General features: G+C 33.9%; 2 protein-coding genes across 2 annotated transcripts in view; both read right to left on the reverse strand.

The window, feature by feature from the left end:
- The window catches only part of LOC134843739 (WASH complex subunit 1-like), a 382,840-nt gene that overhangs the window by 113,561 nt on the left and 256,393 nt on the right, over positions 1–12,886 (reverse strand). The window lies entirely within an intron of this gene.
- On the reverse strand, positions 3,578–8,033 carry LOC134844743 (hypodermin-A-like). Its single transcript, XM_063861557.1, has 4 exons — positions 7,954–8,033; positions 4,572–4,610; positions 4,083–4,252; positions 3,578–3,732 (listed from the first exon to the last, which is right to left on the reverse strand). The coding sequence occupies exons 1-4, from the start codon at positions 8,031–8,033 to the stop codon at positions 3,578–3,580; spliced, it is 444 nt and encodes a 147-aa protein (XP_063717627.1).

Genomic DNA, 12,886 nt, shown 5'->3' on the forward strand with positions numbered 1-12,886 from the left:
TTTAGTAAAATGTGGTTTATCCTCTCTAAAAAAGTTCTTTTTTTCTTTTTTTTTGTTTTCTGTTTTACTCGGATTGAATTGGTCGTACGCGCTGAATTGAACAACTTTTGCGTTTTGCAGATTTGGTTTCACTCCTCTTATTGACTATTCAGTTGCTAGCTGTTAAAGAGCTTATTCTTGTCTCATTTTCAGAATAAACAGGTTAAATTATTTATTGAAAAATCATACCGAAACTTGAAACAAAGTTCTCAATTTTTGTAGTATACAAACAAATATTTGTATCGTTTCATTAATAAAATGGTTTTGAGGAAATTAATTTGTTTTTCTAAACTTTCTAATTAATTGCTTTTTTTGTTTATGTTTGTACAAAATTTTTTTTACTGAAATTGGATAGGTTACTAGAAGTAACGTTTGAATCCATTCGTTTCATATTTGTCTAACTCTTTATAATGATCGTTTTGTTACAAAAGCACAGATTAGCTGATTTCCTTGTTGATCATTTCGTAACGATTGGGTAGCTTGAGCATTTTGTAGTATTGGAATAGAAGTGTAGCAGACACTTTTCTACTCTAAACTTGTTCACACTTTAAGATAAAATGCCTTTTCAAGATGAATTTTGGAACAGATTTCAGCTAAGCGACTTAAGTTAAAACGTTAGAAGTCAAATCCACAATTCTAACTTTTTCAATTCTAATTGGATTTTTTTGTTCTTTCAATTTTGTAACCTAGGAAGCAGGCAAAATTTTTCAAAAAATTTCAACGGATGATCGAGGAAACATTTCTCTACGACGCCAGTCAATCGGAGTGTGCTTATTGTCTTGGTTTTGAAAACAAATGAATCCCCCACCGCTCTGAATACTAAAGTAACTACGGCAGGTGAAAATATTTTGAGTTCCCCAGTTAAACTAAGTTTTCATTTTTCCACATAAATGCAAATGTCCGCCTCCTGATCAAAAGGAAAATAAGAAATTTTTAAAAATGAAGTCTAATAGCAGGTGCAGGCAAAACAAACTAAAATAATAAATAATTTCGGAACTACGACCTGCATTATTTAGTGTCTCAAATTTTTTCGACCAAACAGACGGTTTAGTTCTTTTTTTAGTTTCGTTCATTTTTCCTCTAGAAAAACGAAAACTCCGTTTTTTTTATAGTAAGTTTCATCTAGAGTTGCTCAGTACATAAAACGTTGAGTAAAATAACTCCGCAAGTTGAAAAAGTTAATTCTAACGAACACCGAAACAACCACACTTGAGTCGGACACACTTCTTTTTCTTTCAACTGACAACGGACAACGGACATTGTACCCGTTTCTAGCGAGCAACAGGACACTTACTTCTTTCCATTTTTTCTCCACTGATTCCCAGCAAAATGTTGTACTACAGAACAGTATTAAGTTAATAAATTAGAAAAAAGTTAGAAAATTAAGTTAGAAAATTAGAAAATTAACAAACGATAGGTATTTCTGTATAATATTTAAGCACTTCTAATTAATCATCTTTTTAAATTTATCTGCTAATGTGAAAATCATATTAACTTGGGTCAGATCGACTGTGATCTGTGATATAATCAGAACCCAGACATTTAATTAAAGTTACTAATTGAAACAAAAGGATCTATCAACGACCCACTGTTTTTTGGTAAACTTTTTTAGAGTAGTCAACACTGGGATCACCAAATATCTAAACATCATAGGCTATGTTGCTTAGTACTCGATTAAAACACATTTTTTTCAGATTTCTTGTTGTTTGTATAAAAAAAAACGAAACTAAGGATAACTAAAAAAGAAATTTTGAAAATTAAAAACCTCGCGCTGACAAGTTTATTTCTGATTATTTTGTCTCTTTTCATTTTAGTCAGGTAATTGACAATAATTTTCAAACACTTATAAAGTTTTTTCCTATAAAATTTTTTAAACAAATCTTTTTTTTTCAGTTTGCTTGTCTTTTTTATACTTCGTTCTTGTCAATTACTAATGAAACCTTTAGTGTGATCCCGACTGTTCAATTGATAATACAAAACTTTGTTCTTCTATTTTATTTGGTTTTCTTATGATAGAAATTTCAAAAAATCTGGCCTCTTTGGTATTTTTTAATTGACTGAGCCGTCTGCCTTAAATGGTGAAAACAGCCTAAAGAAGAATAAAAAATTATGGTAATATTGGAAAATCTAAATTCGGCAGTTCTCTTGAGGATATTTTTTTAATTATGAACAAAAACTTACCCAGTGGAATTTTGGTCAAAGAAGTTTATGCTTAATTAACTAACGCTTATGATTGAGGGAAACAAATTGTAAATTTTTATGAACTGTTGACTCATTGTGGACAAAACTGTTGCTAAAATTGTGTTCAAAATTTTTTATCAATTTAGTTTCTGTTCTTTTTTTGTGTAGCACTTGCTAAAAATTGCTTGTGTCCACCATCAACTGTTTTTTTTCTAATTAGCTATAATTTAACTTAAGCCCTGAAAAAAATCAAAATAACTTCCTTTTTGAAAAGATTGAACTGACTTTCAATATTGCGAAGAGTAAAAATACCCTCTGTTTTCCAAACAGAAAGATTAAGTCTTCAGAGAATGTAATTAAAAATTAGCTATAACTGAAACTCGAAAGAATTTCCCCGGGTTGACAAAAAATGCTAATCATACAATTTTATATATTATACAGTTTCATAGAGTAAAAGTGTATGTATGAAAATAGCAAAATAAGCATTTTTTCCATACTCTAGAATTAAATGTTAAGCTTTCTTTATCAGTCTCCTGATCCCCAAAATTATATGAGAATAGCATGATAAGCATTTTTTCCATACTATGAAATTGTATGATAAGCATGTTTTCCATACTATGAAATTGTATGATAAGCATTTTTTCCATACTATGAAATTGTATGATAAGCATTTTTCTTCTATGGTCGTCAACCCGGGTCTCAAATTCTACTCACCTGTAGAACTTGCGGATACACCTTCACGTGATTGCTGATTCTTCCCCATCCAAATACGATCATCCTGCCAGAAGGCTCTGTGCCATTCTCGGCCCTTGCTATTGCCGCCACGTTCTCTCCCATTTTGAATCCACCGCTCACCTATACCGACTGAGAATTATTTACAAACACGCGTGGCCGAATTAATAAGTAGGCTGTTATTCTTTGAATTTTATTTCTCTTCTTAGAAATTTCAAAACTCTTGATATATTAACGAATCTTAATTAAGGGAGAGGGTTTGACAGGGTTTGTTCGGGATCGAAATGGTTTTCATTCACACGCTTCACCTACACTTAAGCTACTATATTTTAAGACGGCTGCTTTTTACACCGTTTTTAGTTTGAGCGCGAGTATTTATGGGACAACATTTTTTTGAAGCCCATCATAAAGACATAAAGAGCCTTCATGAAGAGCCTCTAATTTTTGTAAATTCAGTGAATTTTTGAAAAGCCACTTCCCCAAGAAAGACGTATGACAAACAATGAAAGATATAAACATGAATGTGTAACGAAATACTCACTTTGAAACTAAAAACGGTGTTTAAATATTAGCCGTTTCAAAATAAACTAGGGCAAAAATAAAAAGAAACTTGGAAGGATGTCACTTAGACCTGAATAAGTGCGACATCTACGTATTGCATGGGGTGATGGGTGACGCTGTCTGTCTTAAACGAAAACTTTTCCCCCTCATCTAGGTTGGCTGCCCCGTAGAAGCCCTCTCCCCCCACCATTCCGATCACGCAGTGCTTCGCCGTCACCACTGAAACAGGATCATTAGAGATCTTCGCCAGATCAGCGAGCATGTTCATCATTTTTTGTTCCGACCTAGTACGAAGGCATGTAATGGTTAGGATAACTATTTCAACGCTTAATAAGTTTAATTGCCGCATAGCTTACCTGACTTTTTATAGATAAAAATCTTATTATTTAGTTTAACAAACTTCAAAATCGACAAAATGTTGTTGAAACATTTGTGCCGTTTTTAACGAGTAAATCGTATTTTTCAACGCGTTTGTTAGTCATCGCCAGTTCAACTTTGATTTTCATCTAGACTTCTGTGCAAGGTTTCTATAATAACAGATATGTCAATTTTTGCTGGCTCTGTCTCACCCAGGTTTTTAGACACAATGGATCCGGCACATTTGAACTTCAATCCCCCCTCGTCCTCCACGAGTAAATACACCGCCCAGGGGTGATCCCTGATGCTGACATCGTACCCGTTGATAATCCGGTCACCCCCACTTTCAGTCGGGCCAGATGGAGTGTATTGGCTTTTGTTTCTGAAATCCAAATAGCAACCTTACTTCAAAGCTTATAAATATCAATTTTAATAATCCAATGTTAAACATATGAAAAAAATTGAGTCGGAATGATGCTTGAAAATTTTTTTAATACCGTTATGTAGCATTTTATTTTTTTGTTTTTATTTTTTAAAATGATTTTTATTTCTGAAAATTAAAGAAAAGTCAGTTTTGCCGAAAGTATGTGTGCCGCGTTTGTTTCTTAGGTAGGGTATTCAGATCAATAAAATGGGTAGTTTTGGGCCGAATTCTCTTTTAAAAACGTGGCATCGAACTTGTCGATAAAATTTTTTTATACCTTTTATCCCAATACGAATTGGCAGAGTTGATTTGACAGCTGAATGAAAACATCAATAGTTGCTCAAATTGCATTGTTGCACGCACAAACATTTATTTGATCTGGTATAAAATGGAAAGAAAACTTTTGATTAAAACACGAGTTATGCAACCACGTCATATCATTTTATTTTTTGATGCATTCTGTAGCTATCCCAGGTCGAGATACTTTACTTTACTTTCGACAATTCCACAGAAAAATGAGCTCGATTTTGCTCGGCGGATTTTCAAAAAAATCGAAAGTTTTGTCGACTTTTTTTTGGGTTGACCAATTAGATTTTCCGAGCGCTCCAAGAACACTAATAAACCTTATTTGGATCTACTTAACAATCTCCATCCCTTTCAAGAAAGGGGGGGGGGAGATTGTTAAGTAGCTCAAAATGGTCGATTTTTCAACCAATCAGAATGCAGCAAAATTATAATTTTCAATAGAAAGCTCAGTGCTAATTTACTGTATTTATTTATAGGGGTGGAGATTCTTAAGTAGGTACCATAGGGGGGGGGGGGGAGATTGTTAAGTAGATCCCCTTATTTTTAGAGAGAAAAAAATTCAGCCACTGGCAAACTTTTGAAAAAAGAACAGGTCAAATACGCTGATTTCGGGCTGGAAAACTTTGACCAAAGTTTGCGTTTTTCCGGTGCGCGCACCCACTTAAAATTAGCATAGATGGGCGCCGAAGGCTCCCTTAGAAAAATTTTGCGATTGGTCGGCCGAAAATGGATGTCATTAAATAATAGCAAAAGCCCTTTGGTTGGTGAGGGGGTCGAACCCCTGAGGGAACGTCCGTTCCCTGCCCATCCCTCCTGAATCTGTACAATAATTTTTCCCCATGTGATTTTTAACGTAAAATCAATGAACACAAACAAACTTCAGATGGGATTGATTAACATATAATATCAGAATTTTTTTAATCGTGATATTCTAAAAACGTTCTGTTTGATGATAAAAACAGGTCGGGCATTTTTGTTTCTTTGTTTTTTATTTAAGAATAATTTTGTTTTTATTCTCATTCGCTGTTTAAAACCTTTAGCAGTTCGTTCTCAGCTAGTTTCCAGTCACCCTTCGACTCGAATAAAAATTAGAATTTTTTTTAAAAACATCCATTTTCCGAGTTTTCTCGCCCTTTCTTCGACTGTCTTGGTTCTATTTTTTAATAGTGCTCGAGCTATGCTTCGACTGTGCTCAACCTATGTTTTGACACCCCCGGCTATCAACTAAGGTGATTTTCTGCAGTTTTCCGTGACCTAAAAAAAATGTGATAATCACTGAAATGAAAATTTTTGGTAGCAAAAAACCGGTTGTGAATTGATTCTGCTCATAATCATTAAATTGCCTCAAATATTTTAGTCTCAGAAATGATATTTAAGAATTTTTTTGATCGCTTCTGATAATTTATTTTACGGCAGAACCCTTGAGTTTAAAATTTAAAAGCAGTGTCTCCGATACTCCTACTTTGCAGTAAGCGACTCTCCTCAGTTGTTAGTTGCTGAATACAATTTTCTGGCGTACGTCTTGTTTGAGCAGGTTCACTTGCCAATGGTCAAAAAAATGGTATGATTTTTTTGTTTTCGTATATTTCATGAACAGCCAGGCATCAATCAAATCCTGCTGCATATAGTTAGTTATCCGTTAGTTTGACCTCTATTCAGTAATTCCTGGAAGCAACTTTTTGCCAATTTTATTATTAGTTTTCCAACTTCTTCTCTGTTAATCCCAACCAACAAATGATTAAACTAGAAAAAATGGTGTTTTGCGAAAAAAAATTACGCAATCAATTGAATCATTTAATTACAAAAAACCTCAAAATCGGGGAGAGTAACTATTGCAAAGAGGAAATTTTTATCAGCTTCATTTTGTTCCTTTCTTTTTTAATAATTTTTTTAAATTTTTTTTTCTGGCTGCAAAGTTTTGTGCTACTTACATTGCAACCGTAGCCCGTACTAGAGATTTCAGAGCAAGAATAAAAGTACGCATTTTGCCGAGAACTTCGATTAAAGCCTTGCATCATTTTGTTTCAGATCAACAACTTTGAGGGTATCTATGAATCCACGCGAGATTTTATTCTACACAGCACACAAGCAGTCATCTACTCTCTCTATGTCTTCATGTTCCTGTTTGTGTTCGTGGCCGTCATGGCCTCTGGGAAGAACAGGGACATACTTATGCAGATCAAGTGCTTGAAACAAAACATACTGGCCATGACCGTCATTTGCATAATAGGGAGACAAGGCTCTTTACCATTTTACACTGCACCTCTTAGTTAGCGCACTGCGCAATTTTTCGGATTAATGGGGGGTTACACACCGCCTTTGCTTCTGTTTTTTAGTTTTGAGGCTCGGAGATCCATCCTTATATTTTCTGAGCAATTGAAGAACCCATTTTTTAGTAGAACAACATTAAAATCAAACTGTCAGCAAAATATTTTTGAATTTAGTTGATGACCATATATTAATGTTAAATCTTACAATTTTGCGTTAGAATTGTATAGCTGGACAATTTTTTTGAAATAAGGTCAGTAGAAAGGGGACGATGGGGAAGAGCCTGAATCAGTGCTGTCGATCTTTCTGGTGGCTTCCATCGTCCTGGCAGTCGCTCTTACTGCCCCCCTCACCATCGGCAAACTGGCATCTCTGACTTGTATCCACCCAAACAGCACCTACAACACATTCTACTCCCTTCTACCCGACTACGTCAAAGGCATCTTTCTCTTTTCACCCATCGATTCTTTTTCATAGATACCAACCATACTTACCAAAGATACTTACTAAATGTTTTCCTACGACAGCTCTCTTTATTAACATTTGCCGAATATTTATACAATTGTTAAAAAAGCTAACCTTATAGCCATAAACACTACTTGATAATCGGGATCACCCACGGTAGATTTTTTTCACCAAAGGTGGATTCTCAAAGAATGTTTCGATAATTCCGTCGACCATCTGTAAGAATATGAGGGTTTTAGGGAAATTTATCTGAACCGAGAAAACGATTGCATTCTTTTTGGCGCATACTACCCTCTCAAATTTAGTGCATATTAGCGCCAAAAATTTTAGGGTGGTTCAACCAAAAAATATGTCGTAAAACAACAGTTAAGGGGGGCCCTAAAAACCCGCTAATTTTAGATGGAAACTGAGGGGCGGAGTTTTGTTTTCCTATCATCAAACTCATGTTTTAATAGTAGATGACATAAATATATAAGCAAAATGGGTTTTAAGAGGTTCTCCCCTCTGATTGGCTGATTCACAATAACTGTCTGGACTTGACCTTTCTTGGTGCGAATGACCTATTGTGTGACGAAGGGGTCATTGACCTGTTCTGCGGGTGTATGAATGACTTGACTGACTACACTTTGGCCATAGTGTGTGCCATGGTCGGTTCTGTAGGCGGAATCGCAATGGGCTTCAACATCTCTTCACTTGTCATTTTGTATCCAAAAATTTGTATTTGTAGATAAAAGAATGTCAGACATGTCCAATTATCCGAATTTTCTATTGCATATTAAAAATATTAGAAGTTGCATATCAAAAATAAAAATTACGACGGTTACATTTAGAAATTTCCTAACTATTTTTTCGGAGACTACGATTACTCATATCACTAAAACATTTTTTTTCTCGAATTATAAAATCTGGGGAGAATTGATCGTTATATAAAGCATAACCAAACAAACTTGATAAAAATGAATGCAAATGAATAATTTTTGTTCCCTGTTTTAGCTCGGCACCCAAGCCGCCCCAAATGATTAACAAGCTAAGAAAACGAGACTAGAAATCAAACCTTTATTACACTGATTTCAAGGAAGCAGGGAAACAATTTTTGGTCTTGAAAACTTACTTTTTGATACTTGTTTTCAAGCAATACCTAACAAAAAATGGGTATTTTCAGGATGTATTTGTAGTCTGTCCGTTTTTTTTTGTTAATTGAACTTGGGCTACATACTAAAACTACAAGACTTCAAAATGTCAAACTATGCACCGGTAATGCATTATAAAGTGAAGCAATGTCAGGGCTGACAGCCTTCGGAGCTAACTTCGCGTATGTGAAATCAGTGCGACATGCTCGCATAAACGAGGAATATGACAGCCGAGACGAGAACGATGTCGGCGACACGACTGACAACATCTACAAAACCGACGACTCCCGAACTCCCGACATCTCTGTTAACAACCCAAGTGAGGAAAGCAACCCGAGAAGCAGTCGTGAACGTGAAAGTGGCAACGAGTACATCTCGCCTTATCCTCCTCTGGTAGACGAAAACGACCTTTTAAGTGTAAATACCGACGCAAAGTTCTGACACGCATACTTATAGAAAGTATTGTTGTCATTGTATTTGAAAAAATAACATTGCAAAAAATTCTTGTTCTACGTTTTTCATCCACAGAGAATTGAGATTCTTAAGAAGAACTCTGATCCAAGCAAATAAGAACATAACATAAGATCCACGGTGAAAACCCAACCTCGCAAAAAGGCTGCTCGTAGATCTGGGCAAAGCCTTGAATGATCCGACTGTCCCTCAATTTATATTGAATAGTTTTTGGGAAAAAAAAATATTGAAAACCTACAAATTTTGGAGAATATCATAGTGTAAAATTTTTGAGTCGTTCGAAATTAATACGACCAATTAGCTAGCCTCAATTCAATTTGGAACGACTTTGTTGTGAGGGTTAATTCGCCAAGCATCAATAGTTTGCGTTACCCTCTCAGCGTTATGAAGAAACTCTTCAAAGCGCGCATAATTTAGTCCAGAACATAGTCAACTTGGCAATTTTCAAACCTCAGATTTTAACAAAAAAATAATTGGTTGTAAAATGGCTTTTTAAATTTGAACTCAGAAACTCAATATCTTCAGCAAGGTATAAAAGTTTTTTTGTTGAAAACTATCATTTCGATCGGTAAAAATTGACTGAACAAAAAAAACCGAGCCTAAATATTCAGTTTTCTTCGAAAGTCGGAACAATAAAAAATTTGATCAAGATTTTTTCAGACTTTCATCGTAGCATCACGCATTTAGTCATAATAACTCGTGAGAACTGCAAAAAAAACGATTGGAAATAAAAGCGAGATTTTGAAAAAGAGCCATTTAAAACATAGCTGGGTTCAATTGAATTTATTACAAATTCAAATTCAAAACGCATCATAGCACCCACAATTTTCAATAAAAAAACTGTCTGAAAGCTCAGACATTAAAACTCAAAACAAAGTTGGCGATTTGAGTCTGAACAGTAAAATTTGAATGTGATCTGCGATTGCTGAGCCTGTTTTTCCTCGACAAAAAAAATCATTTTTTGTTCAATCACAAAAAAAAAGATTTTTTATGGATGAACATATGAGTTTAATCAAAAATGAAAGAATTTTTACACCGATTTCATACTGAGGTCAATTTTTATTCCAAAAATGGCTGGAAAAAAATATTAGACTTTACTTAAATTTGATAATACTCTCTTCGTCAATTATTATAAGGTTGCGCTGTGTTATCTCATTTATTGTCGTTTTTTTTGGTCTGAGGAACTGTTTATGACAAAAGCATTGGATCGAAAAAAATTGGTTTGATTGAGCGCTAACCACAAAAGGCTGCTGATTTCAGCCCTAATTGATCCGACTGCCCATTTTGTATAATTGTCAACAAAATCGATTCCCTGTTACGCTTCAAAAAAAGAGTAAAATATCTTATAGCTTTTGCATCGTCAGTAGTTTTGAGTCTGTTTAAAAGTCGCTAAAAGTTGTTTATAAGAAGTCAATTTTTGTCTGGAGAAAAATAGCCCAACCACAGATCAATTTATTAGCACGGAAACCTCAAAACAACTCCTTAGCACAAAAAAATTAAAATCATTGTAGTTTTTTAGAATCGTTATTTTCTGAAATTTATGAGCTTTGACTATTTCCAAATTAGACCACATTTTTTAAATTTAGAAAATAGGTTAAATTGCATAACTCGACATGGTAAAATGAAAACAAAAACAGTCAGAACTTTTATTTCTACAAACTATTACGACAGGTGTTGTCTGCGTTCCAAAGTTAGGTTTAAATGTTGTAATACTTTGCCGAATTTTGACAAAAAAATGTCAGAATAATTTGGCTCGGTGTGGTTTTTTTTTCAGACCAGGAATGTTTCAAACAGAACGGCCACTTCTGAACGAAATTTTTTCACTGTATTAAAAAGTTTGATATCTTGCGCATATATAAAGCAATGACTTTTCTTTCGATCTTTTTTGTTAGGATATGGTGATTTCAGTATTACAAAATTATACAATTTTTGATCAAGATTTAGAACTTTTTTGTGCTAAAGCGTTAGCGGCAATTTAAAACAGTCTGGTTTGAAATATTACAAACAGTTTTTTTATCAATATGTTACAAGTTTTTATACTTTAAACATTCTTGTTGGATAGAAGAAGAGAAACAATAAAAACTTGCAAAAATTAATCACTTTAACTATCTAAAAACTCTCATCGAATGCGAAATGCAGTCGGAAGAGTCAAAGATATCGCGTTATACATACAGCCTTATTGCACATCAAACTAATAAATATTTGGTTTAATGAACAATTTACTGGCTGCTTAATTTATTATTGTGTCCTTTAGTGATTAGAAAAACGTGTTTGGGAAACCTATCAAAATAAAAATGATATAAAAAACTTCTTCGCTTCTTTTCATGTATTCATCAATTTTCAAAACAAAAAACCTTTCTATAGACGTTAAAAAGAGTCGGATTGATTAAGGGCTCACCCCGATACGACTAGCGTAAGTCACCTTATATTTTTTTGGCAAACAAATACACTTCAGAGAACGCTAAAGGTGTTCAGCCTCAATAGCAAATATAATAAAACATGCGGATCTAAACCAAAAATTCATGAAAGTAAGAAAACACACACACACACAACTTTGACACACAAAAACTTTTTTTTCTAACCACTGAATAATTTGAGAAAACGAAAACAAAAATTGAACATCACTCACCCGAATAAGCCCAAAAAATCTTTTTTATCTATTAAATAAGGATCTGAAAATGGATGAATCATTTTTTCCAAACTTTTTTGGGGCAATCCAAAAAAGACTTATTGAGTTTTATCAATCATAAAATTAAAAATCTTGTAGATTATATTGATCGTGTAGCAAATTAATTTAATTTGAAAAACATCCGCTCCGCCCTAATTTCTTTTTGCTGTTTGTCATTAACAAACAAGAGTCAAGCACTTTTTCTCTTTGCAAAAAATTTCATTACTTCTTGTATGCGAAGTTCTCTAGAAATATTTTTTTCTTTTTCAGTATTCATAGACGCATAGAGTCCGGTTTTTAGATCAAAAAATATTGTGAAAACTGTGCTGCGCTGTGTCAATGTTATCAAATCAGCTTTGTTTGCATTATCAAGTATTAATTTTTGCTCCTGTTTGATGATAATAGGTTTATCAAATGATTTACATATTATTTGTATCTAAGACTGTTGCCGAATGTAACCCTTAAATATTTCCTGTCGTTTGTTAATTCTAATGTTTTAATACTCAATTTATTTTGCACTTTATTTTCGGTTTGAATTAGAGAACTATAGTTTTACCTTCAGTTACTTCAGTTACTTCTGTTAATTGTTTTGTCTTTCTCGGTCCGCTGATGTTTTGTTTTCCGAAAATTTTTCTGACAAGAAAAATTTTATGATCGATTGTTTTCTTAGAAAACATTGACTCAGTCACTGTTTTTAAGGTTTTTAAAATTATGATTACTTAAAGTTTTTAACTCAATCTTTCCCTATTTTTACAAAGTACTCGTTCATTTTGCCAACGCTGATTTTTTTCATCCTGATATATTATTTTCGTTCAATTTAGAAGTTAGGCCTTGATTTGACCTGAAGAAAAAATCGTTTTCAGTTAATTGTAAGTCTCTGTAATTGAATTCATTGAGATCTGGCTGTTTTTTTTTGGACTGAAGTCTTCATTTTTCAAGAATGCACTAAGATAATCTGATATGACAGTAACTATTGTTTCATCTGAGCCAGAAAATTTTTCAAGAATGCACTATGATAATCTGATATGACAGTAACTATTGTTTCATCTGAGCCAGAAAATTTTTTAAAAAAATTGTCAATCCAGGCCTGGAATTGAGCTGTTTCTCTCGTTGGGTTACTCGTTAATCTTAGTTACAAGCCTTGATTTAAAAGCCTTGAACGAAAAAAAATGCACGTAGTTCTTAAGCAGGGGCACAACCGCGGTTCGCCGTGATGAGCTGAACAGCTCGTACGTTGGTCCTTTCCCTCGCGGATAAATGGTCTTAATCATGAGCTTGGGAATG

The sequence above is a fragment of the Symsagittifera roscoffensis genome, chromosome 4 (assembly GCF_963678635.1).
Source record: "Symsagittifera roscoffensis chromosome 4, txSymRosc1.1, whole genome shotgun sequence".
NCBI lineage: Eukaryota > Metazoa > Xenacoelomorpha > Acoela > Convolutidae > Symsagittifera > Symsagittifera roscoffensis.

What these genes read in the sequence shown, in the direction of transcription:
- LOC134844743 (XM_063861557.1), bottom strand. Translation starts at nt 8,033, where the DNA reads ATGACAAGTGAAGAGATGTTGAAGCCCATTGCGATTCCGCCTACAGAA. An exon ending in CACACTATGGCCAAAGTGTA is followed by an intron (nt 4,611 to 7,953) that starts GTCAGTCAAGTC and finishes GTTTTCATTCAG; the next exon opens with CTGTCAAATCAACTCTGCCA. An exon ending in CATTGTGTCTAAAAACCTGG is followed by an intron (nt 3,733 to 4,082) that starts GTGAGACAGAGC and finishes ATCCTGTTTCAG; the next exon opens with TGGTGACGGCGAAGCACTGC.